The 26,565-nt window shown below is 40.9% G+C and overlaps 1 protein-coding gene across 3 annotated transcripts in view; it reads right to left on the bottom strand.

Moving 5' to 3' along the window:
• Positions 1-26,565, bottom strand: part of itsn1 (intersectin 1 (SH3 domain protein)) — a 145,821-nt gene that overhangs the window by 113,264 nt on the left and 5,992 nt on the right. For all 3 annotated transcript variants that reach the window (XM_061966681.1, XM_061966672.1, XM_061966690.1), the window contains exons 2-4: positions 1,077-1,136; positions 800-892; positions 651-714 (exon numbers count right to left, since the gene is read on the bottom strand). In XM_061966681.1, coding sequence (XP_061822665.1) covers positions 651-714; positions 800-892; positions 1,077-1,104 — 185 coding nt within the window. In that variant the 5' untranslated portion in view covers positions 1,105-1,136. The remainder of the gene's footprint in view (positions 1-650; positions 715-799; positions 893-1,076; positions 1,137-26,565) is intronic.

Below are 26,565 nucleotides of genomic sequence, written 5' to 3' on the forward strand. Positions count from 1 at the left end.
TGTTGACATTGTTGACATTTAATTTCGGCCTTGATAGCTGAGGGATTATAACCAGAGGAAGTTACATTTTAAATACAAATGTTTACATTTCAATCAATCTTTATCTCAATCAATCTTTATTTATATAGCCCTAAATCACAAGTGTCTCAAAGGGCTGCACAAGCCACAACGACATCCTCGGTACAAAGCCCACATACGGGCAAGGAAAAACTCACCCCAGTGGGACGTCGATGTGAATGACTATGAGAAACCTTGGAGAGGACCGCATATGTGGGTAACCCCCCCCCCTCTAGGGGAGACCGAAAGCAATGGATGTCGAGTGGGTCTGACATAATATTGTGAGAGTCCAGTCCATAGTGGATCCAACATAATAGTAACATAATAATTTCATATATTTTTCTCCTGCTGCTTATTTTCCGTTTGGTCATAAAAAAATATCAATAATTATCGATATCGACCGATACAAAAGACTTTGATTGATTGATTGAAACTTTTATTAGTAGATAGCAAAGTACAGTACATATTCCGTACAATTGACCACTAAATGGTAACACCTGAATACGTTTTTCAACTTGTTTAAGTCCACGTTAATACGGTGATACAGTTTCCAGCCATATCGCCAAGGCCCAGTGATCAGTGCGCCCACTCACCAGATTTGGGCCAGGATGGGCGGCGGCAGTCCCGACTGGATGAAGAAGTTCCTGGCCTGATCACCTGACAGGGTCGGCAGACACAGGAAGTGAGGTCCCGGCACACGTCTTCAGACAACGGGCGACAACCAAACAAACACATCTTTTACCTGTGATGTAACCCCCCGCAGTGGGGGAGAGGCTGAGAAACTGCTGGTCATGTTTGGCTCGCTCGTCCACCGAGATCAGGAACATGTCTGGACCTAAGAGTCCAACACGCACACACACGGATACAAACGCAGAGAATTGCAGAAACGTTAGGCAAGAAGCACGGCGAGAGTGGAGAATTAAAAGCAGGCATGAGTAGAATGTGTTAGTCACGACTTTCACTTCCTGTTGAGGGGATTCTTTGCAAGTGACCGTAAGACGGAGTGAAGTATGACGGACCTGTGAACGTGGTGGGGAACTGTGCCATAGTTCACTCAGTCGTCTTCACAAACACAACACCTGCAAACACAAACATTTAAGAAATCATTTGAAGCAGCTAAGGTTTGAATTTAACGACTGTAAATTCCGGTCTATAAGTTGCTACTTTTTTTCCTACGCTTGGAAACCTGCGGCTTATAAAACGGCCATGTTGCAAATAGTGTTCATTAGACACATGCAAAAACACTTAAATTGACGCTGCCTTTTGGACGAGTTCACTCACTGCAGGTGAAGCTATGTGAATGGCTGCAAGTGTTTCCTGCTGTTTAAAGCTTTGAACCGGAAATACAAGTGCCGTTCCGTCTTCTAATCGTCCATAGCGTTTCTACTCGTACGGATTCAAGCAACGTTTGTAAGTATTACAATTAGAGATGTCCGATAATATCGGACTGCCGATATTATCGGTCGATAAATGCTTTAAAATGTAATATCGGAAATTATCGGTATTGGTTTCAAAAAGTAAAATGTATGACTTTTTAAAACGCCGCTGTGTACACAGACGTAGGCCAATAAACCTTAAAGGCACTGCCTTTGTGTGCCGACCCAATCACATAATACCTACGGCTTTTCATACACACAAGTGAATGCAAGGCATACTTGGTCAACAGCCATACAGGTCACACTGAGGGTGGCCGTATAAACAACTTTAACACTGTTACAAATATGTGCCACACTGTGAACCCACACCAAACAAGAATGACAAACACATTTCGGGAGAACATCCGCACCGTAACACAACATAAACACAACAGAACAAATACCCAGAACCCCTTGCTGCACTAACTCTTCCGGGACGCTACAATATACACACCCCGCTACCCCCTAGGCCCCCCCCCAACCCTGCCCACCTCAACCTCCTCATGCGCTCTCAGGGAGAGCATGTCCCAAATTCCAAGCTGCTGTTTTGAGGCATGTTAAAAAAAAATAATGCACTTTGTGACTTCAATAATAAATATGGCAGTGCCATGTTGCCATTTTTTTTCCATAACTTGAGTTGATTAATTTTGGAAAACCTTGTTATATTGTTTAATGCATCCAGCGGGGCATCACAACAAAATTAGGCATATTAATGTGTTAATTCCACGACTGCATATATCGGTATCGGTTGATATCGGAATCGGTAATTAAGAGTTGGACAATATCGGAATATCGGATATCGGCAAAAAAGCCATTATCGGACATCTCTAATTACAATATAACTAAAATAATTCTCAATTACGAAAGTGTCCCATGTGTGATGTCTGTAGGAGTGTTTTCATGCACTCGATATCAATATATAATATAATCTATATCAATAAAAAATGTGAACGATAAAACATTTGATAATATTTTTTATGCTGACAGCCAATCAGCTGACGATATCAACTATCATGTTTGGTTGATTCTTTGCATGGAGTGAGTAGAGAAAGTCCAAATGAAGAAATTGTGGATAAAAGAGGAAAAGTCACCTGGGCAGTTTTTTTGATTGAGAAAGTGAGTTTTAACCAACGAAACGGTTAGTTTTATTCCATTGTTGTACCAGGTAACATCTTTATGTGCTCGACGCCTCAATCATTGGTATGTTTTCATCTACAAAACCATTCTGGGTATCACTCCATCTTATCTGTCTTGTCTTTTAACAAAGAAACAAGGAAGTTACAATCTTCGTTCAATAAATGTTCTGCAATTTGTCGTCCCCAAAGTAAGAACTGAACTGGGCAAGAAAGCATTTAGGTTTTCAGCACCGAAGGCTTGGAATAACCTACAATCGAATATTAAACTTCAAACCCTAGTTATGTTGAATGAGTTTAAAGCTTCTGTGAAAGGACTGCAGACTACCTTGTCTGTATGCACATGTGTCATGTGAGCAAGTTTTAATGTTGTAAATGTGATGTTTTATGTGTTGTTTACTGTTTTTTTTAATGTAACCTTGCTGCTGCCCTCTTGGCCAGGTCTCCCTTGGAAAAGAGATCCTTGATCTCAATGGGATTTTTACCTGGTTAAATAAAGGCTAAATTAAAAAAAAATTAAAAAAAATCAATATCAATAAAAAATGCGTTCGATAAAACCTTAGATTTGTTTTTCCTTTTTTGTCAGAGTAATCGATATCAATAAAAAATGTGTTTGATAAAACCTTGGACTTTTTTTTTTTTTTGTCGGAATAAATCGGAAATATGGAAGCAAGGTTGGTTGCGAGTGTGAAGCGACTGGGATGAGAATCAGCACCTCCAAGTCCGAGTCCATGGTTCTCGCCCGGAAAAGGGTGGAGTGCCATCTCCGGGTTGGGGAGGAGATCTTGCCCCAAGTGGAGGAGTTCAAGTACCTAGGAGTCTTGTTCACGAGTGAGGGAAAAGTGGATCGGGAGATCGACAGGCGGATCGGTGCGGCGTCTTCAGTAATGTGGACGCTGTATCGATCCGTTGTGGTGAAGAAGGAGCTGAGCCGGAAGGCAAAGCTCTCAATTTACTCGTCGATCTACGTTCCCATCCTCACCTATGGTCATGAGCTTTGGGTTATGACCGAAAGGACAAGATCACGGGTACAGGGGGCCGAAATGAGTTTCCTCCGCCGGGTGGCGGGGCTCTCCCTTAGAGATAGGGTGAGAAGCTCTGCTATCCGGGGGGAGCTCAAAGTAAAGCCACTGCTCCTCCACATCGAGAGGAGCCAGATGAGGTGGTTCGGGCATCTGGTCAGGATGCCACCCGAACGCCTCCCTAGGGAGGTGTTTAGGGCACGTCCAACCGGTAAGAGGCCACGGGGCAGACCCAGGACACGTTGGGAAGACTATGTCTCCCGGCTGGCCTGGGAACGCCTCGGGATCCCCCGGGAGGAGCTGGACGAAGTGGCTGGGGAGAGGAAAGTCTGGGCTTCCCTGCTTAGGCTGCTGCCCCCGCGACCCGACCTCGGATAAGCGGAAGAAGATGGATGGATGGATGGGTTGGTTGCATGAACAGGCACTCGCTTTCTGGTAACCGAGCAACGCAGGAAGTGATCACTGGTCAGTGGGAGTGACATGCTGACAGCCAATCAGGTGACAGTATCAACTATCACGTTTGGTTGATTCTTTGCATGGAGCGAGTAGAGAAAGTCCAAATGAAGAAATTGTGGATAAAAGAGGAAAAGTCACCTGGGCAGTTTTTTTGATTGAGAAAGTGAGTTTTAACCAACGAAACGGTTAGTTTCATTGGTAACATTGAAAAAAGATTCAAACTTGTAAAAATTTATAAGCTCATGTTAGGGCTTGCACCATTTTTGAGAAAAAATCAGCAATTTTTTTCTCTCTAAAATTGCGATTTGTCATTTTTGTATTTTATACATTTAAATGCATAAGTGGCACGTTACTTTTAGACTGTCAATCAACGTATTCTTGTCTCTAGGGCTCTGTCTGCAGCCCAAATTATCCATAGTCTTTGTCTTCAGTGGAGTAAGAGGCAAAATGGCTCTTTAGCGGTGTTTTCGTTCATAAATCATGAGTTTTACAACACAGCCTACCATAGAAACAACCTTGCGTGTGTGTGTGTGTGTGTGTGTGTGTGTGTGTGTGTGTGTGTGTGTGTGTGGCATAACTCTGCACGAGTAGTAGGTATGTTAATCAGATCCAGACCTGGAAAGGCCCACCTGGATTCCAAGCAAGCCCACTCAAATCAGACAGTACACGCGTCAAAGAGATGTTTCAAACACACTGAACGCACCGATCATCTTTCTGGAAACAACTTCAGACTGAAAAGTGTTCTTGGCATACGGAGCTGCTTGGTGTCAGCGCTGGAGGACAAAGCGAGCAGGCGAAGTGGGTCAGAGGGACAAAGCGTCCACACACACACGCACACGCACACGCACACGCACACACACACACACACACACACACACACACACACACACACACACACACACACACACACACACACACACGCACACACGCACACACGAGCAGAACAAACACGTTTACAGTTGCGAGAGATGAATATCTCCAAAGGGCAGCATCAAACAAAAGAAACTAAACGTGCACACAGAGAAATAAAGTGATAAACAATAAACAACACAGTGGACAAGGTTTAGTGCCAAGAATGTGGGCAACACCAACAAAGAACTGGGCCTTGTTGTTGTTGGGTACTTGACAAGTACAGGGATTAACAAGACAATACTACCAACATGAAATAAAACAGACTAGTGCAATCATTAGTCCACATTAGAGATGTCCGATAATATAAGAAATCATTTGAAGCAGCTAAGTTTTGAATTTAACGACTGTAAATTCCGGTCTATAAGTTGCTACTTTTTTTCCTACGCTTGGAAACCTGCGGCTTATAAAACGGCCATATTGCAAATAGTGTTCATTAGACACATGCAAAAACACTTAAATTGACGCGGCCTTTTGGACGAGTTCACTCACTGCATGCAGGTGAAGCTATGTGAATGGCTGCAAGTGTTTCCTGCTGTTTAAAGCTTTGAACCGGAAATACAAGTGCCCTTCCGTCTTCTAATCGTCCATAGCGTTTCTACTCGTACGGATTCAAGCAACGTTTGTAAGTATTACAATTAGAGATGTCCGATAATATCGGACTGCCAATATTATCGGCCGATAAATGCTTTAAAATGTAATATCGGAAATTATCGGTATCAGTTTCAAAAAGTAAAATGTATGACTTTTTAAAACGCCGCTGTGTACACGGACATAGGGAGAAGTACAGAGCGCCAATAAACCTTAAAGGCACTGCCTTTGCGTGCCGGCCCAGTCACATAATACCTATGGCTTTTCACACACACAAGTGAATGCAACGCATACTTGGTCAACAGCCATACAGGTCACACCGAGGGTGGCCGTATAAACAACTTTAACACTGTTACAAATATGCGCCGCACTGTGAACCCACACCAAACAAGAATGACAAACACATTTCGGGAGAACATCCGCACCGTAACACAACATAAACACAACAGAACAAATACCCAGAACCCCTTGCAGCACTAACTCTTCTGAGACGCTACAATATACACCCCCCGCTACACCCTAGCCCCCCACCCCACCTCAACCTCCTTATGCTCTCTCAGGGAGAGCATGTCCCAAATTCCAAGCTGCTGTTTTGAGGCATGTTCAAAAAAATAATGCACTTTGTGACTTCAATAATAACTAGAGTGCAGTTTTGAGTTTTGGGGTTTGATTTTTTCACCAAAAAGTTTTGTTCGCGTTTATTTATGTGTGCGTCAAATTTGGTGAGTTTTGAAGCATGTTAAGGGGGTCAAATTACAGCGCAAAGCTGCGGAAGAATTAAAGCTGCAAGCAGCGATGGACGGGACCGACTTTGACGGCACATAAAATCCCAACCGGAGCAGTAATTAAAACTCTTTCGTCAACTTTTAATCAGAAGGGTTCAATCTCTCTCCTGTGCTAGTTTGAAGCTGACACGACAAACGCGTTCAGAGGAGATCATGTTTGAAAAAAGGTGACCGGTTTTTACAAAACTTTTGTTTTGAAGGGGGAATTGCAAACTTCCTGTTGATTTTTGCTGGGGGTTGTCAATTTATGAAATGTAGGTCTAAGTGAGACCTACATAGAGGTTTTTGTTTCATGTCTCTACGACATTCCTACTGGAAGTTACAGGGAGTTTTGTCTGTGTTTTCTTCCGAGGAGCAGTTTCGTCTGTGTTTTATTCCTAGGGGGCGCTAGAGCGCAATTTTGAGTTTTGGGGTTTGCTTTTTTTATTAGATCGCAATTTTCGCCAGTCCTGATGTGTGTGTCCAGTTTGGTGAGTTTTGAAGTATGTTAAGGGGGTCAAATTACAGCTCAAAGAGGCAAAGGTGACTGTCTTTACAAAACGTTTGTTTTGAAGGGGGATTTGCAAACTTCCTGTTGATTTTTGCTGCAGAAAGTTGATGTATTAAATCTAGGTCTAAGTGAGACCTACATAGAGGTTTTTGTTTCATGTCTCTACGACATTCGTACTGGAAGTTACAGGCAGTTTTGTCTTTTTTTCTTCCTAGGGGGCGCTAGAGCGCAATTTTGAGTTTTAAAGTTAGTTTTTTTGTTTGGATGGCAATTTTCGCCAGTCCTGATGTGTGTCAAATTTGGTGAATTTTGAAGCATGTTAAGTGGGTCAAATTACAGCTCAAAGAGGCGGCGGAATAATAATAATTAAAGCTGCAAGCAGCGATGGACGGGACCGACTTTGACGGCACATAAAATCCCAACCGGAACAGTAATTAAAACTCTTTGGTCAACTTTTAATCAGAAGGGTTCAATCTCTCTCCTGTGCTAGTTTGAAGCCGACACGACAAACGCGCTCAGAGGAGATAATGTGTGAAAAAAGGTGACCGATTTTTACAAAACTTTTGTTTTGAAGGGGTTATTGCAAACTTCCTGTTGATTTTTGCTGGGGGTTGTCAATATATGAAATGTAGGTCTAAGTCAGACCTACCTACCATAGTGGTTTTTGTTTCATGTCTCTAAGAAATTCCTACTGGAAGTTACAGGCAGTTTTGTCTGAGCTTTCTTCCTAGGAGCAGTTGTGTCTGTGTTTTCTTCCTAGGGGGTGCTAGAGCGCAATATTGAGTTTAGGGGTTGGTTTTTTTTATTAGATCACAATTTTTGCCAGTCCTGATGTGTGTGTCCAGTTTGGTGAGTTTTGAAGCATGTTAAGGGGGTCAAATTACAGCTCAAAGAGGCCAAAGTGATTGTTTTTACAAAACTTTTGTTTTGAAGGGGGAATTGCCAACTTCTTGTTGATTTTTGCTGAAGGATGTCAATGTATTAAATATAGGTCTAAGTGAGACCTACATAGAGGTTTTTGTTTCATGTCTCTACAACATACCTACCGGAAGTTTCAAGCAGTTTTGTCTGTTTTTTCCTAGGGGGCGCTAGAGCGCCATTTTGAGTTTTGGGGTTTGGTTTTTTATTAGATGGCAATTTTCGCCAGTCCTGATGTGTGTGTCAAATATGGTGAGTTTTGAAGCATGTTAAAGGGGTCAAATTACAGCTCAAAGAGGCAAAAGTGACTGTTTTTACAAAACTTTTGTTTTGAAGGGGGAATTGCAAACTTCCTGTTGATTTTTGCTGGGGGTTGTCAATTTATGAAATGTAGGTCTAAATGAGACCTACATAGAGGTTTTTGTTTCATGTCTCTACGACATTCCTACTGGAAGTTACAGGCAGTTTTGTCTGTGTTTTCTTCCGAGGAGCAGTTTTGTCTTTGTTTTATTCCCAGGGGGCGCTAGAGCGCAATTTTGAGTTTTGGGGTTTGCTTTTTTTATTAGATCGCAATTTTCGCCAGTCCTGATGTGTATGTCCAGTTTGGTGAGTTTTGAAGCATGTTAAGGGGGTCAAATTACAGCTCAAAGAGGCAAAGGTGACTGTTTTTACAAAACTTTTGTTTTGAAGGGGGATTTGCAAACTTCCTGTTGATTTTTGCTGAAGAAAGTCGATGTATGAAATCTAGGTCTAAGTGAGACCTACATAGAGGTTTTTGTTTCATGTCTCTACGACATTCCTACCGGAAGTTACAGGCAGTTTTGTCTTTTTTTCTTCTTCCTAGGGGGCGCTAGAGCGCAATTTTGAGTTTTAAAGTTTGGTTTTTTGTTTGGATGGCAATTTTCGCCAGTCCTGATGTGTGAGTCAAATTACAGCTCAAAGAGGCGGCAGAATAATAATAATAAAACCTTACAATTACAATAGGGTCCTCTGTCCCAAAGGGACATTGCGGTCCCTAATTATGGCAGTGCCATGTTGGCATTTTTTTCCATAACTTGAGTTGATTTATTTTGGGAAACCTTGTTACATTGTTTAATGCATCCAGCGGGGCATCACAACAAAATTAGGCATAATAATGTGTTAATTCCATGACTGTATATATCGGTATCGGTAATTAAGAGTTGGACAGTATCGCAATATCGGCAAACAAGCCATTATCGGACATCTCTAGTCCACATTGTCGACAATAAAATTTGTCGCCGACAATTATATTTGTTGACAATAGTCGTGACGTCATCACGCGTGTTTTTCCGCGTCGCTACTCGCATGTAAACAACATGTAAAGTGTGAGAACATTTCCTCTTATTCTTGTTAAAAACATGAATACCATGCTCATTTTGCAAAGCGGACTCAGTTTTTTTATGTCAGTACATCTGCGACACGCCAGCATTTAAAGTGGAGACATAAATGGTAAATGGGTTATACTTGTATAGCGCTTTTCTACCTTCAAGGTACTCAAAGCACTTTGACACTATTTCAACATTCACCCATTCACACACACATTCACACACTGATGGCGGGAGCTGCCATGCAAGGCCCTAACCACGAGCCATCAGGAGCAATCGATTATTTTTCCCACCTCTATGGGAGAGTTCTAATCTTTTCATGGTTGTTCAGCAGAGTAGACACGGCCGCAGCGTGGATCTAGGTGAGCTTTATTTTTCAACACATTTACGTAAACAACGTACGCAATGTACGTAACATTTAAGCAAACACGCGAGAGCCTCAATTCCGGTCTTTCAACAATCGTGTTTTCTTCGTAATCAAAATATATATTCATATATTACAGTGACGTGCGGTGAGGTTGATGGCTGGTGAGGCACTGACTTCATCACAGTCAGATTTACAAACTTATGAACCCTAAAGAGTATCTTATTCACCATTTGATTGGCAGCAGTTAACGGGTTATGTTTAAAAGCTCATACCAGCATTCTTCCCTGCTTGGCACTCAGCATCAAGGGTTGGAATTGGGGGTTATTAAATCACCAAAAATTATTCCCGGGCGCGGCGCCGCTGCTGCCCACTGCTCCCCTCACCTCCCAGGGGGTGATCAAGGGGATGGGTCAAATGCAGAGGACAAATTTCATTACACCTAGTGTGTGTGTGACAATCATTGCTACTTTAACTTAACTTTACACATACAAACTGTAGCACACAAAAAAGCACATTTAATTAAAAAAAACGTTATTATGGTCTTACCTTTACTTATAAAATAAGTCCATGAGCCGCTGTTGTGCTGGATTAATGCACCCCCTGACGAGAGTGTTATATCAACTAAAGCCCTCACTTAAACTTTCCACGTGCAAGATTGAATCTATTTAAAAAAGTGTAACCGAGGGTTTATAAATGTCGCCTATACTGTATGAAACTACAAAATAACAAACACAGAGGCTCCAGTTTACACGAGGACCACTTTATTTACTTTCTTTCAAAAACTTCCGCTCCACTCCAACGTGTCAAAATTCCGCTCTTAGCGCCTTCAAAATAAGAGCTCAAGGCATATACTGTATAACAGCGCATAACAGGAACTTAACATCACAAAGAGGAAAGCCCATAAAAATAGGTTACAAAAGTTATTTAATAAGAAGCCAAAAAGTGCAAAAACAATAATGTTCGTGTTGGAGGAGTTGTGAATTAGGTACACCTGCAGTCTGCAGGTGTACCTAATGTTGTGGCCCTGCAGTCATTCACAACTCCTCCAACACAAACATTATTGTTTTTGCACTTTTTGGCTTCTTATGAAATAACTTTTTTAAATAGATTCAATCTTGCACGTGGAAAGTTTAAGTGTGGGCTTTAGTTGATATAACAATTCTACGGCGGGGGTGCAGGAGGCGAGCCTCACACAGTGCGTCTTTTGCAGCCGTTTTATGATCGCTCAGCACAAGAAATACGTTACACACATACAGTTGTTGACAAAATACACTGTACATTATATACCTCAGCTAACTAAACTATGGAAATGTATAATATAATTCATATAGCAATACAGTCTCACTGCACAGCAGACCAGCAGTTAGCCGAGTCCGCAATCCATGGTGAGGCACAATTGAGTGACGTGCCTCAACTGGCTGCTGATCACCGCACCGTCTCTTCTCAGTATTTGAACGGCAAATGTAAAAATTCAGCGATTTTAAATAAAAATAATCTAAAACGGGTGAAGTTAAATGGAAAATAACTTTATAGTATAATCACTGGATACATATAACAATTTAATAAAACTTTTTTCTTTTTACATTTTTTTCTTTCCATGATGGCAGGTGAGGCCCCGCCTATAGCTTGTTTAGGAGTGTCACAGTATGGAATTTTCTATCGTGGTTATTGTGACCAAAATGATCACCATTTTCATTATCATCGCTGTATTTTTAAATGAGCTCAAAATTTTCAAAAAGTACTAATATTTTAACCAAGTTTTATTACAAAAAAAAAAAAAAACACGTTGAAAAGTATTTCCCTTGTCGAAGAAACATTATTGAAAATAAAAACATTGTCTCATGGACTTCAAGTAGAAATTGAATGTGCATATGAAAGCAACAAAAGCATTATAAACAAAGCAAAATGGCAGAAAGAATAAATAAATAATATAAATGTGAAAAGTGTGCAAGATAGCAGTAATGAGATACAAAAATTAAAAACAAATGTAAGAATTTTGCAAAACGGCGCCTGTTGGCCATAAGACGTAACTGCACTTTTTGTCCATATAGATAAAAATAGTGTTCATGTATGAGGTCTAGTCTTATACATCGGGCTGCACAATTATGGCCAAAATAATAATTACAATTATTTTCTATCAATATCGAAACAATGATTCCTCCTTGGAGCGCACACATGCATGTAGGCTTTTATTTTGAAGCTTACTTTGCAATGAACTGTGTAATGTTTACTACGGGTGTAACGGTACACAAAAATGTCGGTTCGGTAAGTACCTCGGTTTAGAGGTCACGGTTCGGTTCATTTTCGGTACAGTAAGAAAACAACAAAATATAAATTTTGGGGTCATTTACCAAATTTGCAAAATCTTCCACCAAAATTCATTTGATGTGAAGTAATGGGAACCTTGGATAGGTCAATAATTCATAAGAAAATTGATTTTGATTCAATATTATGTTTTGAGCAGACAGTTTGAAAGAAAAAAAAAACAGCTTTGTTTTATTAGTCAACATTGCAACTTTTTTAAATTACATTTAACCTTTAAGCTTTTTTATTTCACTTTTGTTATGTTTTTGTTTATTTTAATAGTATTTTCAGAATGGGCCGTGGGCCTTTAAAGGGGAACATTATCACAATTTCAGAAGGGTTAAAACCATTAAAAATCAGTTCCCAGTGGCTTATTTTATTTTTCGAAGTTTTTTTCAAAATTTTACCCATCACGCAATATCCCTAAAAAAAGCTTCAAAGTGCCTGATTTTAACCATCGTTATATACACCCATCCATTTTCCTGTGACGTCACACAGTGATGCCAACACAAACAAACATGGCGCATAGAACAGCAAGCTATAGCGACATTAGCTCGGATTTAGACTCGGATTTCAGCGGCTTAAGCGATTCAACAGATTACGCATGTATTGAAACGGATGGTTGTAGTGTGGAGGCAGGTAGCGAAAACGAAATTGAAGAAGAAACTGAAGCTATTGAGCCATATCGCTTTGAACCGCATGCAAGCGAAATCGACAAAAACGACACGACAGCCAGCGACACGGGAGAAAGCGAGGACGAATTCGGCGATCGCCTTCTAACCAACGATCGGTATGTGTTTGTTTGGCATTAAAGGAAACTAACAACTATGAACTAGGTTTACAGCATATGAAATACATTTGGCAACAACATGGACACGTTGGGAAGACTATGTCTCCCGGCTGGCCTGGGAACGCCTCGGGATCCCGCGGGAGGAGCTGGACGAAGTGGCTGGGGAGAGGGAAGTCTGGGCTTCCCTGCTTAGGCTGCTGCCCCCGCGACCCGACCTCGGATAAGCGGAAGAAGATGGATGGATGGATGGATGCACTTTGAGAGTGCAGACAGCCCATTTCAGGCATGCTAAGAACATATATTTTTCCATGATTTCAGCACTCAGGTTAACCATACCTAAATAGACACAAAATACTGCATTACACAAGACTACCCGAATGTACTCGAATGATTGAAAAAAATAAATGTTTTTAAGCTAAATTATTGGTAAACACAGTTAATGTATAATAATTTACGTAAAACCGCGAGTAATTAATAAAGTTTTCATCAATTAATATATTCTGTAGACATACCCTCATCTGCTCTCTTTTCCTCAAAGCTGATCTGTCCAGTTTTGGAGTTGATGTCAGCATCTGCTTTGAGTGTCGCAGGATATCCACACATTCTTGCCATCTCTGTCGTAGCATAGCTTTCGTCGGTAAAGTGTGCGGAACAAACGACTGACCATTTCGTCGGCTTTCCCCACAGCCTCGTATTTTGAACAAATTTCGTCCAATTTCTTGCCACTTTCGCATCTTTGGGCCACTGGTGCAACTTGAATCCGTCCCTGTTCATGTTGTTACACCCTCCGACAACACACCGACGAAAGTGAGAAAATGGCGGATTGCTTCCCGATGTGACGTCACAACGTCCTCCGAGAGCGAATAATAGAAAGGCGTTTAATTCGCCAAAATTCACCCATTTAGAGTTCGGAAATCGGTTAAAAAAATATATGGTCTTTTTTCTGCAACATCAACGCTTACATAGGTCTGGTGATAATGTTCCCCTTTAAAACATTAGCTGTGGGCCGCAAATGGCCTCCGGGGCACACATTTGACACCCCTGCTATAGATAATAAAAAATTAAATCTGATAAATCTATGGATAAAAAGCAGAGCCTGGCGACGCATGCGCGTTTATCATAACTCTCTCTCTCTCTCTCTGTCTCTGCCCGTCCCTCGCGAATGCTGCTGCGCGCACAATTAGTTTTGTTTTTAACCCCTTCTTAACCCTGAACGTACATTGAAAATACACGCAACCCGAACTCAAAATGCCGGACATTTGAGGCATTTAAGAAACTCCGCCCTGACAGCTCCGCAAAAGAGGACATGTCCGGTGAAAAGAGGACGTATGGTCAGTCTATCGTAGCCCGTTAGCTGCTAGCATGCTGTGTGTTGTGCATTGTTTACACAATGTGCGTTACGCTGCTTAATATGTCCGTGTGGAAACTCGTTCCGTACACCTCCAAACCGAACCAGAACCCCCGTACCGAAACGCTTCAATACAAATACACGTACCGTTACACCCCTAATGTTTACAGTACTGTAAACCATTGTTTTATCGCTGTTAATTGGCTCCAAGGTAAATTAAATTCATCAAATTAGGAATTATTCATTATAATCAAATATTTCATAGCTAAAGCAAAAAACAAATGTTTACGAACTTCTTAATCCTGCTTTAAGCATCATAAGAGCCCTCAAGAAATGCAGTAACACCCACATAGTTACCTTAACACATGTATTAAGGCTGCCTGAGGCTGAGCCAATCAGTGGCCACGATACTGAACAGTGTGCTCTGATTGGTTTGGGCTCATCTGGCAGCCAATACGACTGTAATATTGATATTTTGAGTTCATTCAGCCCTTTTTACGCTTGTAAATGCTTACTTTAGCCCAAAAATACATAGAATATATTGAAGGACAACCGTAGTAAATTTGCTGTAGTAGATTCAAACTGCTTTATAGCCATAATAATGACGTTAACAATAACAGGCATTTATTTACTTGAGGCACACCAATGTTGCAACTTAAGTTGACGCTGATACTGATTTTGAAACATTTTACTTTGACGGTGTCACTTTCACTTCCGTTTTTTGACCTCCGCCAAGAGATAATGTAATCATTGGGGTTTGTCTGCCTGAAAGTTAGTGAGCAACATAACTCTACAAGTTATGGACATAGATTAGATTTTGGGACTGATCCGGATCATTTCTACTACAAAATCTTACATTTACATTACAAACTCCTCCATGTGTGTATGCGAGCGGCCCCGCATCCACCCACAGAGACAAAGAGTATGGACGACTGACAAGAAAGCTCAGTCCTTTTATCATATATTTGTTATTATAATAATAATAATAGCAAGATCCTTTAATCGTGTATTTTTGTATGTTATTATTATGAGTCTGTGGCCAATTATGCAAATTAGGAGACAACGTCATTCCTGCAGTGCAAACAGACAGAGTGTTCCTGTGAGAAACACTGACATGCCCACATAAACAGACATATTTTTCATAGAAATAACCTCTTTGGCGCTCAGATTTGATGTCGAAAAAAAGGTTTTTCCATTTGCGTGGAGGTAAGCGGGCTATTTTCAGTAATAAAACTTAAATATGCTTTTCTGCATTAGTTGAGTTGAGTTGAGTTAAGTTGAGTTTATTTGGAACATGCAAGCCTACAACATGATACATCACAATTTCCAGTTTCTCTTTTCAACATATTCGAAAAGCAGTAGGAAGAAGCAGAGCTTATTTAATCCTACCCTTTTTCTTTTACATAACAGTTGCTAAAACTTTTGTTCACTTCCTGTTCTCAATTTATTCACAATATACTCCATACGTAATCACAATAAAAACAAGCAGCGATGGACGGGACCGACTTTGACGGCACATAAAATCCAAACCGGAGCAGTAATTAAAACTCTTTCGTCAACTTTTAATCAGAAGGGTTCAATCTCTCTCCTGTGCTAGTTTGAAGCCGACACGACAAACGCGCTCAGAGGAGATAATTTTTTTAAAAAGGTGACCGGTTTTTACAAAACTTTTGTTTTGAAGGGGGAATTGCAAACTTCCTGTTGATTTTAGCTGGGGGTTGTTAATACGTGAAATGTAGGTCTAAGTGAGACCTACATAGAGGTTTTTGTTTCATGTCTCTACGACATTCCTACTGGAAGTTACAGGCAGTTTTGTCTGAGTTGTCTTCCTAGGAGCAGTTGTGTCTGTGTTTTCTGTGTTTTGGAGCGCAATTTTGAGTTTTGGGGTTGGTTTTTTTTTTTTATTAGATCGCAATTTTTGCCAGTCCTGATGTGTGTGTCCAGTTTGGTGAGTTTTGAAGCATGTTAAGGGGGTCAAATTACAGCTCAAAGAGGCAAAAGTGACTGTTTTTACTAAAATGTTGTTTAGAAGGGGGAATTGCAAACTTCCTGTAGATTTTTGCTGAAGGATGTCAGTGTATTAAATCTAGGTCTAAGTCAGACCTACATAGAGGTTTTTGTTTCATGTCTCTACGACATTCCTACCGGAAGTTACAAGCAGTTTTGTCTGTGTTTTTTCCTAGGGGGCGCTAGAGCGCAATTTTGAGTTTTAGGGTTTGGTTTTTTGATTAGATGGCAATTTTTGCCAGTCCTGATGTGTGTGTCAAATATGGTGAGTTTTGAAGCATGTTAAGGGGCTCAAATTACAGCTGAAAGACGCGGCGGTATAATAGTAAAGAAAGAAAGCGCACAAAATACAATAGGGTCCTCTGTCCCAAAGGGACATTGCGGTCCCTAATAAATAATAATTGGTGAAGTAAGTTATATTTCATATGATGAGATGAGTAAGATTATTTTGAGAATGAATGAAAACTAGTGAATGAAAATGAGTGAAAACTGTATCGCCGTATAAGTGTTTTATATCAGTCGATTTAAATAATTATTGATATTTTTTATGACCTATGAAAATACATTTTATTTGACACGTAACCTTCCTCTGATTATAATCCTTCAGCTATCAAGGCAGAGAGGAAATGTCAACACAAGCATGGAAAACACTCAATGTCATCAAAATAGTAAAATCAAATTGAACACTTAACAATAAGCTCCTAAAATAAAGGAACATGTAAGAAATGCTTCGTAAAGTGTAAGAAAATAGTGCAAAGTGTGTGAAAATGTAAACATAGAAAACCCTGAGAACTACTTTCTGCAGGTTTAATGGCAGGAAATTACAGCTGTGCTCTAAAGGGTGAGCGCGGCTAAGGTGGCGTGGTATTAGCGGTCTTGCCTTGCATCATTTACAGACCACATTGGTCTGACTAGGGTCCCTTTAAAAAAATCCCAAAAAGTGTCCTTTCCTGTTTAATCCTCAATTAACTGCCTTTATTCATCACTCCTTTGTGATGAATGAAGGTTTGTGTTTGTAAGTTTTACAATATAACTAAAACAATTCTTACTTACTAAACCGTCCCATGTGTGACGTCTGTAGGAGTGTTTTCGTGCATATTTGTACATGCTATCGCAATGTAATCAAGCTAGCTTTGTTAGCATTTGTAATGCTAACACGTTTACGAGTGTCTGCTTTAGTATTATTAACTTACAATGGCATTCTTTTTGTATTGTTTAAAGCAGTGGTGCTCACACTTTTTCTGCAGGCGAGCTACTTTTCAATTGATCAAGTCGTGGAGATCTACCTCATTCATATATATATAATTTACATTTACTTATTTATGAAATATATGTTTTTGTTAACAAGTTAAAGGTGTTTAATGATAATGCAAGCATGTTTAACACATATAGTTAATATTGTTAAAAAATTAAAGGTGTTTAATGATAATACAAGTATGTTTAATACATATAGTTAATATTGTGAACAACTTAAAGGTGTTTCAAGATAATGCAAGCATGTTTAACACATATAGTTAATATTGTTAACAAGTTAAAAGGTGTTTAATGATAATACAAGCATGTTTAACACATAGTTAATATTGTTAATAAATTAAAGGTGTTTAATGATAATACAAGAATGTTTAATACATATAGTTAATATTGTTAACAACTTAAAGGTGTTTAAAGATACCGTATTTTCCGCACTATAAGGCGCACCGGATTATTAGCCGCACCTTCTATGAATTACATATTTCATAATTTTGTCCACCAATAAGCCGCCCCGGACTATAAGCCGCGCCTACGCTGCGCTAAAGTGAATGTCAAAAAAACGCTGCGCTAAAGTGAATGTCAAAAAAACAGTCAGATAGTTCAGTCAAACTTTAATAATATATTGAAAACCAGCGTTCTAACAACTCTGTCCCAAAATGTACAAATGTGCAATCACAAACATAGTAAAATTCAAAATGGTGTAGAGCAATAGCAACATACCGGTAATGTTGCTCGAACGTTAATGTCACAACACACAACACACAAAATAAACATAGCGCTCACTTTCTGAAGTTATTCTTCATTCGTACCGGTAAATCCTTCGAATTCTTCGTCTTCGGTGTCCGAATTGAAAAGTTGCGCAAGCGTGGGTTCCAAAATGGCCGGCTCCGTCTCTTCGAAGTCATCGGATTCAGTGTCGCTGTTGTTGTGCAGCAGTTCTGTGAATCCTGCCTTCCGGAAAGCTCGGACCACAGTTGTGACAGAAATATCTGCCCAGGCATTTACAATCCACTGGCAGATGTTGGCGTATGTCGTCCGGCGTTGTCTGCCCGTCTTAGTGAAGGTGTGTTCGCCTTCGGTCATCCATTTTTCCCACGCAGTTCGCAGTCGTGATTTGAATGCCCTGTTGACACCAATATCCAGCGGTTGGAGTTCTTTGGTTAATCCACCCGGAATGACGGCGAGTGTTGTATTTGTGTGCTTCACTTGTTTTTTGACACCATCTGTGATGTGGGCGCGCATAGAGTCGTATATCAACATGGACGGAGCAGCGTGAAAAAAGCCACCCGGCCTCTTCGCGTAAACTTCCCTTAACCACTCGCTCATCTTTTCTTCATCCATCCATCCCTTCGAGTTAGCTTTTATGATGACGCCGGCTGGAAAGGTCTCTTTTGGCAAGGTCTTCCTTTTGAATATCACCATGGGAGGAAGTTTCTGGCCATTAGCATGGCAAGCTAGAACCACAGTGAAGGACGACTTCTCATTCCCGGTGGTGCGAATATTCACCGTACGTGCTCCCGTTGTATCAACAGTGCGGTTCACAGGAATATCAAAAGTCAGTGGAACCTCGTCCATGTTGATAATGTTCTCTGGCCGGATCTTTTTTTCCGCTATCTTCTTTTTACAATATGCACGGAAAGTAGCCAGCTTTTCTTTAAAGTCGTTAGGCAGTTGCTGTGAAACAGTGGTCCGTGTGCAGATGGAGAGATTGCGTCTTTTCATAAACCGGAAACACCAAGAAGCACCACCTTTAAAATCATCCAGGTGAAGTTCGCTTGCTAGCGTTGTTGCCTTCATTCGAATAGTGATGGTGCTGACACTTCTGCTTGCTGCTCTCTGCTCAACAACCCACTGTTCGAGTTCGTCCTCCAACTGTTGCCATCGTGCTTTGTTCCCTTGGAAGCTCTGTTTTGTCTTCTTTACCTGGCGCAGGTCATCTTCTTGCTTCCTCCACCTACGCACCATTGATTCATTTATGTTATATTCTCTTGCTGCTGCTCTATTTCCGTGTTCTTCGGCATGACTTATTGCCTTAAGTTTAAATTCTGCGTTATAAGCGTGTCGTTTAGTAGGAGCCATTTTGTAGTCTGGTCTTTACAGATGTAGACACACAAAGGAAATGAAACGAAATATCCGCGCGCTTCTTTTTCTTCCGGGGGCGGGCGGTAGCGCTTCCTGTTCTATGGGGGCGGGTGCTTACCTTGGCGGTTGCTTGCGTAGAAGAAGAAGCACTTCCTGTTCTACCGGGAAAAAAGATGGCGGCTGTTTACCGAAGTTGCGAGATCGAAACTTTATGAAAATGAATCGTAATAAAGCGCACCGGGTTATAAGGCGCACTGTTAGCTTTTGAGAAAATTTGTGGTTTTTAGGTGCGCCTTATAGTGCGGAAAATACGGTAATACAAGCATGTTTAACACATAGTTAATATTGTTAACAAGTTAAAGGTGTTTAAAGATAATACAAGCATGTTTAACACATATAGTTAACAAGTTAAAGGTGTTTAAAGATAATACAAGCATGTTTAACACTTATAGTTAATATTGTTAACAACTTAAAGGTGTTTAAAGATAATACACGCATGTTTAACACATATAGTTAATAAGTTAAAGGTGTTTAAAGATAATACAAGCATGTTTAACACATATAGTTAATATTGTTAACAAGTTAAAGGTGTTTAAAGATAATACAAGCATGTTTAACACATATAGATTCCTTTCTTTCATAAAGACAAGAATATAAGTTGGTGCATTACCTGATTCTGATGACTTGCATTGATTGGAATCAGACAGTGGTGCTGATAACGTCCGCATTTTCGAATGGAGGAGAAAAAAAGTCCTCCTTTCTGTCCAATACCACATGAAAATGGTTGGTTTTTGGCATCTTATTTGTCCAGCTTCCGTACTCCTTTGTCTACACTTTACAAGAAATACATTGGCGGCAAACTCCGTAGCTTGCTAGCTTGTGCACGCCAGCTTTCTGAGACTCTTATTTTGTTAGCGCAACTGTGCAACTGTGCAGTCGGTCTTTGGAGTTTTGACGACAGGTACGGCGCCAGAGTCTGTTGAAATAAAGTGTTTCTCGCCTTCCAGTCGGTAATTTTAATGAGCTGGCAGTAGCCAGCGTCATCTCAGAAGACCCTCGGGTGCCGTGAATGTCAATCAAGTGACGTCATAGTGAAGATTTATGATCGCTCATTTTTAGGACTATTTTTTTAATGCCTGGCTGGTGATCGACTGACACACCCTCCGAGATCGACCGGTAGCTCGCGATCGACGTAATGAGCACCCCTGGTTTAAAGGGTCCCTTTAAAAAAATCCCAAAAAGTGTAATTTCCTGTTTAATCCCCAATTTCTTCATTTTGACTTTTTCTTCTCACTCCATGCAAAGAATGAACTGCCAGACAACAAGATGGTCCCTTTGAAAAAAAAATTATTAAAAAGTGCCAGACTGTCCAGGTGACTTTTCCACTTTTATCCACAATTTCTTCATTTGGACTTTCTCTTCTCATTCCATGCAAAGAATCAAGCGCCAGACAAGTTAACTTAATAGTTGATACTGTTACCTAATTGGCTATTAGCGTGTCACGCCCACTGATCACTTCCTGCGTTGCTCGGTTACCAGACTCGCGGGTGCCTTTGTTCATGCAACCAACCTTGTTTCCATACTTCCACTTTCTTCCCACAAAGACGGAAAAATGATTGATATCGATTACTACTGTGATACATGCTGATATTGTTATGTATGTTGATTTACATTTCCAGAATTTAAACAGAATGCCAGCGCTAACGATTGAAAACAAAAGCTGAGTTGTTTGCATATTTCTTTTGTGTGTCGCGTCCCCGGGTGGACGATTTGTATTTGATGGGATTAGTCGGCATAATTAGAGCACTGGGATGGAACTGGAGCGATGGTCTGTTATCAAGGCTTGTGGCAGATGCCTGTTTATACACACACACACACACACACACACACACACACACACACACACACACACACACACACACACACACACACACACACACACACACAGGATACGGATTAAGGTTCAGACTTGCCCCGCCCTTATTTGCCCTGATGACCCCTCATACGTCATCATAGATGTATGAGGATCTAAGAAGTGCCCTGCAAAGTCACCTTCAACATGGCTGAGGAATGAAGCTCTGATCTAAAAGCTACAAAAACTGTTTTTTTCCTCCATTAAACGTACATTTTCATTCTATCGGTGAGGTAATTCTTGTAAGTGGTGTCACACTCTGCTACACCCCCACATCTTGTTCATGTGGTAGATTTGAGGTGTGATTAATGTTTGTATCAAGAATAAGTGCAACATGAGCATATAATACCTTCATGAACACACACACACACACACACACACACACACACACACACACACACACACACACACACCGCACCCTGCTACGACACACTCCACCATAATGAACACACCCTGCTGACTTGTCTCCCTGCACACCATTCTTATCACGCTGCTGTAAAGAGGCGTGCTCATAGAGGAGCCACCACTTTACTGTGATATACGGACTATAAGACGCTACTTTTTTCCTATGCTTTGCACCCCGTGGCTTATAAAACGGTGCGGCTAATTTGTGGATTTTTCTCCGCGGACGGCCATAATGCAAAAAAGGTTTCATAAAACACAAGCAAAGACACTTAAACCGGGTGTTGTTGTTTGTGCTGTGGCGCCATCTTTTGCACGAGTTTGCTCACTGCAGGTGCTGCTCGGTGAATGCCTACAGTGTTTCCTGCTGTTGAAACTGGAAGTAGAAGTGCCGTTCCATCTCCTAGCCGTCCGTAGCGTTTCTACTCGTATGGATCCTTCATTCATCACTCCAAGCAACGTTTGTAGGTTTTACAATATAACTAAAACAATTCTTACTTACTAAACCGTCCCATGTGTGATGTCTGTAGGAGTGTTTTCATGCATATTTGTACGTGCTATCGCAATGTAATCAAGCAAGCTTTGTTAGCATTGCCAAAAATGCTAAAACGTTTACGAGTGTCTGTTTTGGTATTATTAACTTACAATGGCATTCTTTTTGTATTGTTTTAGTTTCACAAATTCCTCAGTAAATTCACCTTGGAATTATTGAGTCTGTTTAGCTGATTGTAGAGCTAGCCGGGGGTGGACCACTCCTCTTAATGGTAAATGGGTTATACTTGTATAGCGCTTTTCTACCTTTTTAAGGAACTCAAAGCGCTTTGACACTATTTCCACATTCACCCATTCACACACACACATTCACACACTGATGGCGGGAGCTGCCATGCAAGGCGCTAACCAGGACCCATCAGGAGCAAGGGTGAAGTGTCTTGCTCAAGGACACAACGGACGTGACTAGGATGGTAGAAGGTGGGGATTGAACCAGGAACCCTCAGATTGCTGGCACAGCCACTCTCCCAACGGCACCACGCCGTCCCTTAATGAGTCTGCTTAGCTGATTGGAGAGCTTGCCCAGCTAGTAGGTCCATGACGGTGACTTCTATTTTGTTTGATCATCCGTTTTACTGCCGTGTTACAGACACCGTTTGGAAACAATTAAGGTATGTAAAAAAACATTTATAAAAATATTTCTGTGTAAATACCTCATTTCACGACGTATATTTCTGCGGCTTATAGTACAAATAATGTTTCTTCTAAAATGTATCCCGGTGCACTCTTCAATCTTAAAGTGTTTACAAAGTACAAAGAAGAAGAACCATGATAAACATATAATCTGTCCATTTTCAAAATAATCTTACTCATCTCACCATATGAAATGTAACTTACTTCACCGAGTATTATTTATTTATTTTTATTGTGATTACTTATGGAGTACCGTATTTGTCGGACTATAAGTGACAGTTTTTTTCATAGTTTGGCCGGGGGTGCGACTTATACTCATGTGTGAGTATAAGACATTAACACATTAGCGTAAAATATCCAATAATAATATTTAGTTCATTCACGTAAGAGACTAGACGTATAAGATTTCATGGGATTTAGCGATTAGGAGTGACAGATTGTTTGGTAAACATATAGCATGTTCTATATGTTATAGTTATTTGAATGACTCTTACCATAATATATTACGTTAACATACCAGGCACGTTCTCAGTTGGTTATTTATGCCTCATATAACGTACACTTATTCAGCCTGTTGTTCACTATTCTTTATTTATTTTAAATTGCCTTTCAAATGTCTATTCTTGGTGTTGGCTTTTATCAAATACATTTCCCCCAAAAATGCGACTTATACTCCAGTGCGACTTATGTTTTTTTTTTCCTTCTTTATTATGCATTTTCGGCCGGTGCGACTTATACTCCACAACGACTTATACTTCGAAAAATACGGTATATTGTGAATAAATTGAGAACAGGAAGTGAACAAAAGTTTTAGCAACTTTTATGTAAAAGCATACTTGCCAACCCTAGCGGATTTTCCGGGGGACTCCCGAAATTCAGCGCCTCTCCCGAAAACCTCCCGGGACAAATTTTCTCCCGAAAATCTCCCGAAATTCCGGCGGAGCTGGAGGCCACGCCCCCTCCAGCTCCATGCAGACCTGAGTGAGGACAGCTTGTAAAGCTGTTTGTCTGCCGTAAACAGCAATGTTGTGACACTCTTAAACAGGACAATACTGCCATCTACTGTACATGCATATGTGACAATAACATCTTTTAGAGAGTGCAGTGCACAACTGCGCACACAACAAGGAGACGAAGCAGAATGAGTCATCAGAGAGGGTGTTCAGCATGGTTAGAAAAATAGTGACAAAGAATAGAACAAGGATGGACAATTCAACCCTTAACTCAACAATGAGTAGATGAGTGTCATGTGTGTGTAATAAAATAAATAAATATATATATATATATATATATATATATATATATATATAGCTAGAATTCACTGAAAGTCAAGTATTTATTTTATATATATATATATATATATATATATATATATATATATATATATATATATATATATATATATATATATATGAAATACTTGACTTACTCAAATATTTCTTATATATATATATATATACTTGACTTGGTGAATTCTAGCTGTAAATATATTCCTCCCCTATTAGCCACGCCCCCAAACACGCCCCCGACCACGCCCCCCACCCCCACCTCCCGAAATCGGAGGTCTCAAGGTTGGCAAGTATGGTAAAAGAAAAGGAGTAGAATTAAATAAGCTCTGCTTCTTCCTACTCCTTTTCGAACATGTTGAAAAGAGAAACTGGAAATTGTGATGTATCATGTTGTATGCTTGCATGTTCCAAATAAACTCAAACTCTACAGTCCGGAAAATAGGGTTCAATCCAAATAATCCTATTCGCCGATGACAAGAAAATGAATGGAGATACAAATCAAGTTAATAATTTGAAAACTTTTGCAAGTGCTTCTGGGTAGCCATACGTAGATTTTTCCGGTTCCCGCTGACAGGCGGTTATCCGCTGTTGGTAGCTACAGGCGGTGATGAGAAAAGGCGTAGGTTGTTTGCATAATAATGACGACTACGGCGAAACTACTGTCGTGGCTTGAATCCGCGAATGGAAGCGTGGATCAGGAGGGAGCGAGAACCGTGTGTGAAGTCACTGTCCAAACCCGCCCCAGAACATCTGTTAGCAACAGGAAACAGCAGAAACCCGTGAGGAAAGACAACAAAAACTACATTAAACTGGGTTTTATTTGGAGAGGAAATATTCAATATACTAGCTCAGGGGTCGGCAACCCGCGGCTCCGGAGCCGCATGCGGCTCTTTGATCACTCTGATGCGGCTCAGCTGCATACAGTGCCTCTCGCCGAAAATTCCCGGGATTAATATTTTCCGATTTTCACCCTAACAATAATAATAAGGGCGTGCCATGATGGTACAGCATTTAGCGCCCTCTACAATCTGTTCAAACGGCGTGCCAGCCCAGCCTGTTGTTGTGTGCATCTTCTGCTTGCACACTTAAGTTACAGCAACGCATACTTGGTCAACAGCCACACAGGTTACACTGACGGTGGCCGTATAAAACAACTTTAACACTCTTACTAATAATGCGCCACACTGTGAACCAAAACCAAACAAGAATGACAAACACATTTCGGGAGAACATCTGCACCTTAACACAACATAAACACAACAGAACAAATACCCAGAATCCCATGCAGCCCTGACTCTTCCGGGCTACATTATACACCCCTGCTACCACCAAACCCCGCCCCCACCCCAACCCTGCTCCCCCACACATCACCACACCCCCCCCCCCCCCCCCCCTCCGTGCGTCGGTTGAGGTGGGCGGGGTTTGGTAGCGGGGGTGTATAATGTAGCCCGGAAGAGTCAGGGCTGCATGGGATTCTGGGTATTTGCTCTGTTGTGTTTATGTTGTGTTACGGTGCAGATGTTCTCCCGAAATGTGTTTGTCATTCTTGTTTGGTGTGGGTTCACAGTGTGGCGCATTATTAGTAAGAGTGTTAAAGTTTTTTATACCACCACCGTCAGTGTAACCTGTGTGGTTGTTGACCAAGTATGCCTTGCTGTCACTTAAGTGAGCAAGTAGCAGCCCCTTACATCGTGTGGCTGGGCCGGTACGCTGGTTATAGTGGGCGCTAAATACTGTACCGTTACGGCACGTTCGAGAGAATAATTGCCCTGGAATTCGCAGTCTACCGGAAAAATCGGGAGGGTTGACAAGTATGACGCTGTCATGCGCCATTCATTTAAAACTCGCGGGCCGCACTAACATTCAATTTTCATATTAAGGTGGGGGCCGCGTGTCTGAGACCCTTGGTTTATACATAGCACAAAGCAAAAAAAACAACTTTGTATGCAGTGTTATTTCATTTTAAATTTCAAAAGATTTTTGTGGCTCCCATTGTTTTCTTTAATTTGTGAAACTGGTCAAAATGCCTCTTTGAGTGGTAAAGGTTGCCGACCCCTGTACTTGTTAAATAAAACATCTGCCTTGTTTTTATTGAAAACTTAGGCCGGGGGTCAGGGAGCCGCATGTTGCCTTAGTGGCTTCCTGGAGTTTTTTAAAAATGTATGAAAATGGGAAAAGACGGGGGGTGGGGGGGAATATATTTTTGGTTTTAATATGGTTTCAGTAAGAGGTCGAACACGACACAAACCTTCTATATTGTTATAAACCCCACTGTTTGTATTAAACACGCCTCACTGATGAGAGTATTTGGCGAGCGCCGTTTTGTCCTACTAATTTCGGCGGTCCTTGAACTCACCGTAGTTGTGTGGACTGTGACATAACAGTTTGTTTACATGTACAACTTTCTCCGGCTCTGCCACTGAAAGACGTGTTTTATGCCACTCCTTCTTTGTCTCATTTTGACCACCAAACGTTTTATGCTGTGCGTGAATCCACAAAGGTGAGC

The sequence above is a fragment of the Nerophis lumbriciformis genome, linkage group LG02 (genome assembly GCF_033978685.3).
Source record: "Nerophis lumbriciformis linkage group LG02, RoL_Nlum_v2.1, whole genome shotgun sequence".
NCBI classification, from domain to species: Eukaryota; Metazoa; Chordata; class Actinopteri; order Syngnathiformes; family Syngnathidae; genus Nerophis; species Nerophis lumbriciformis.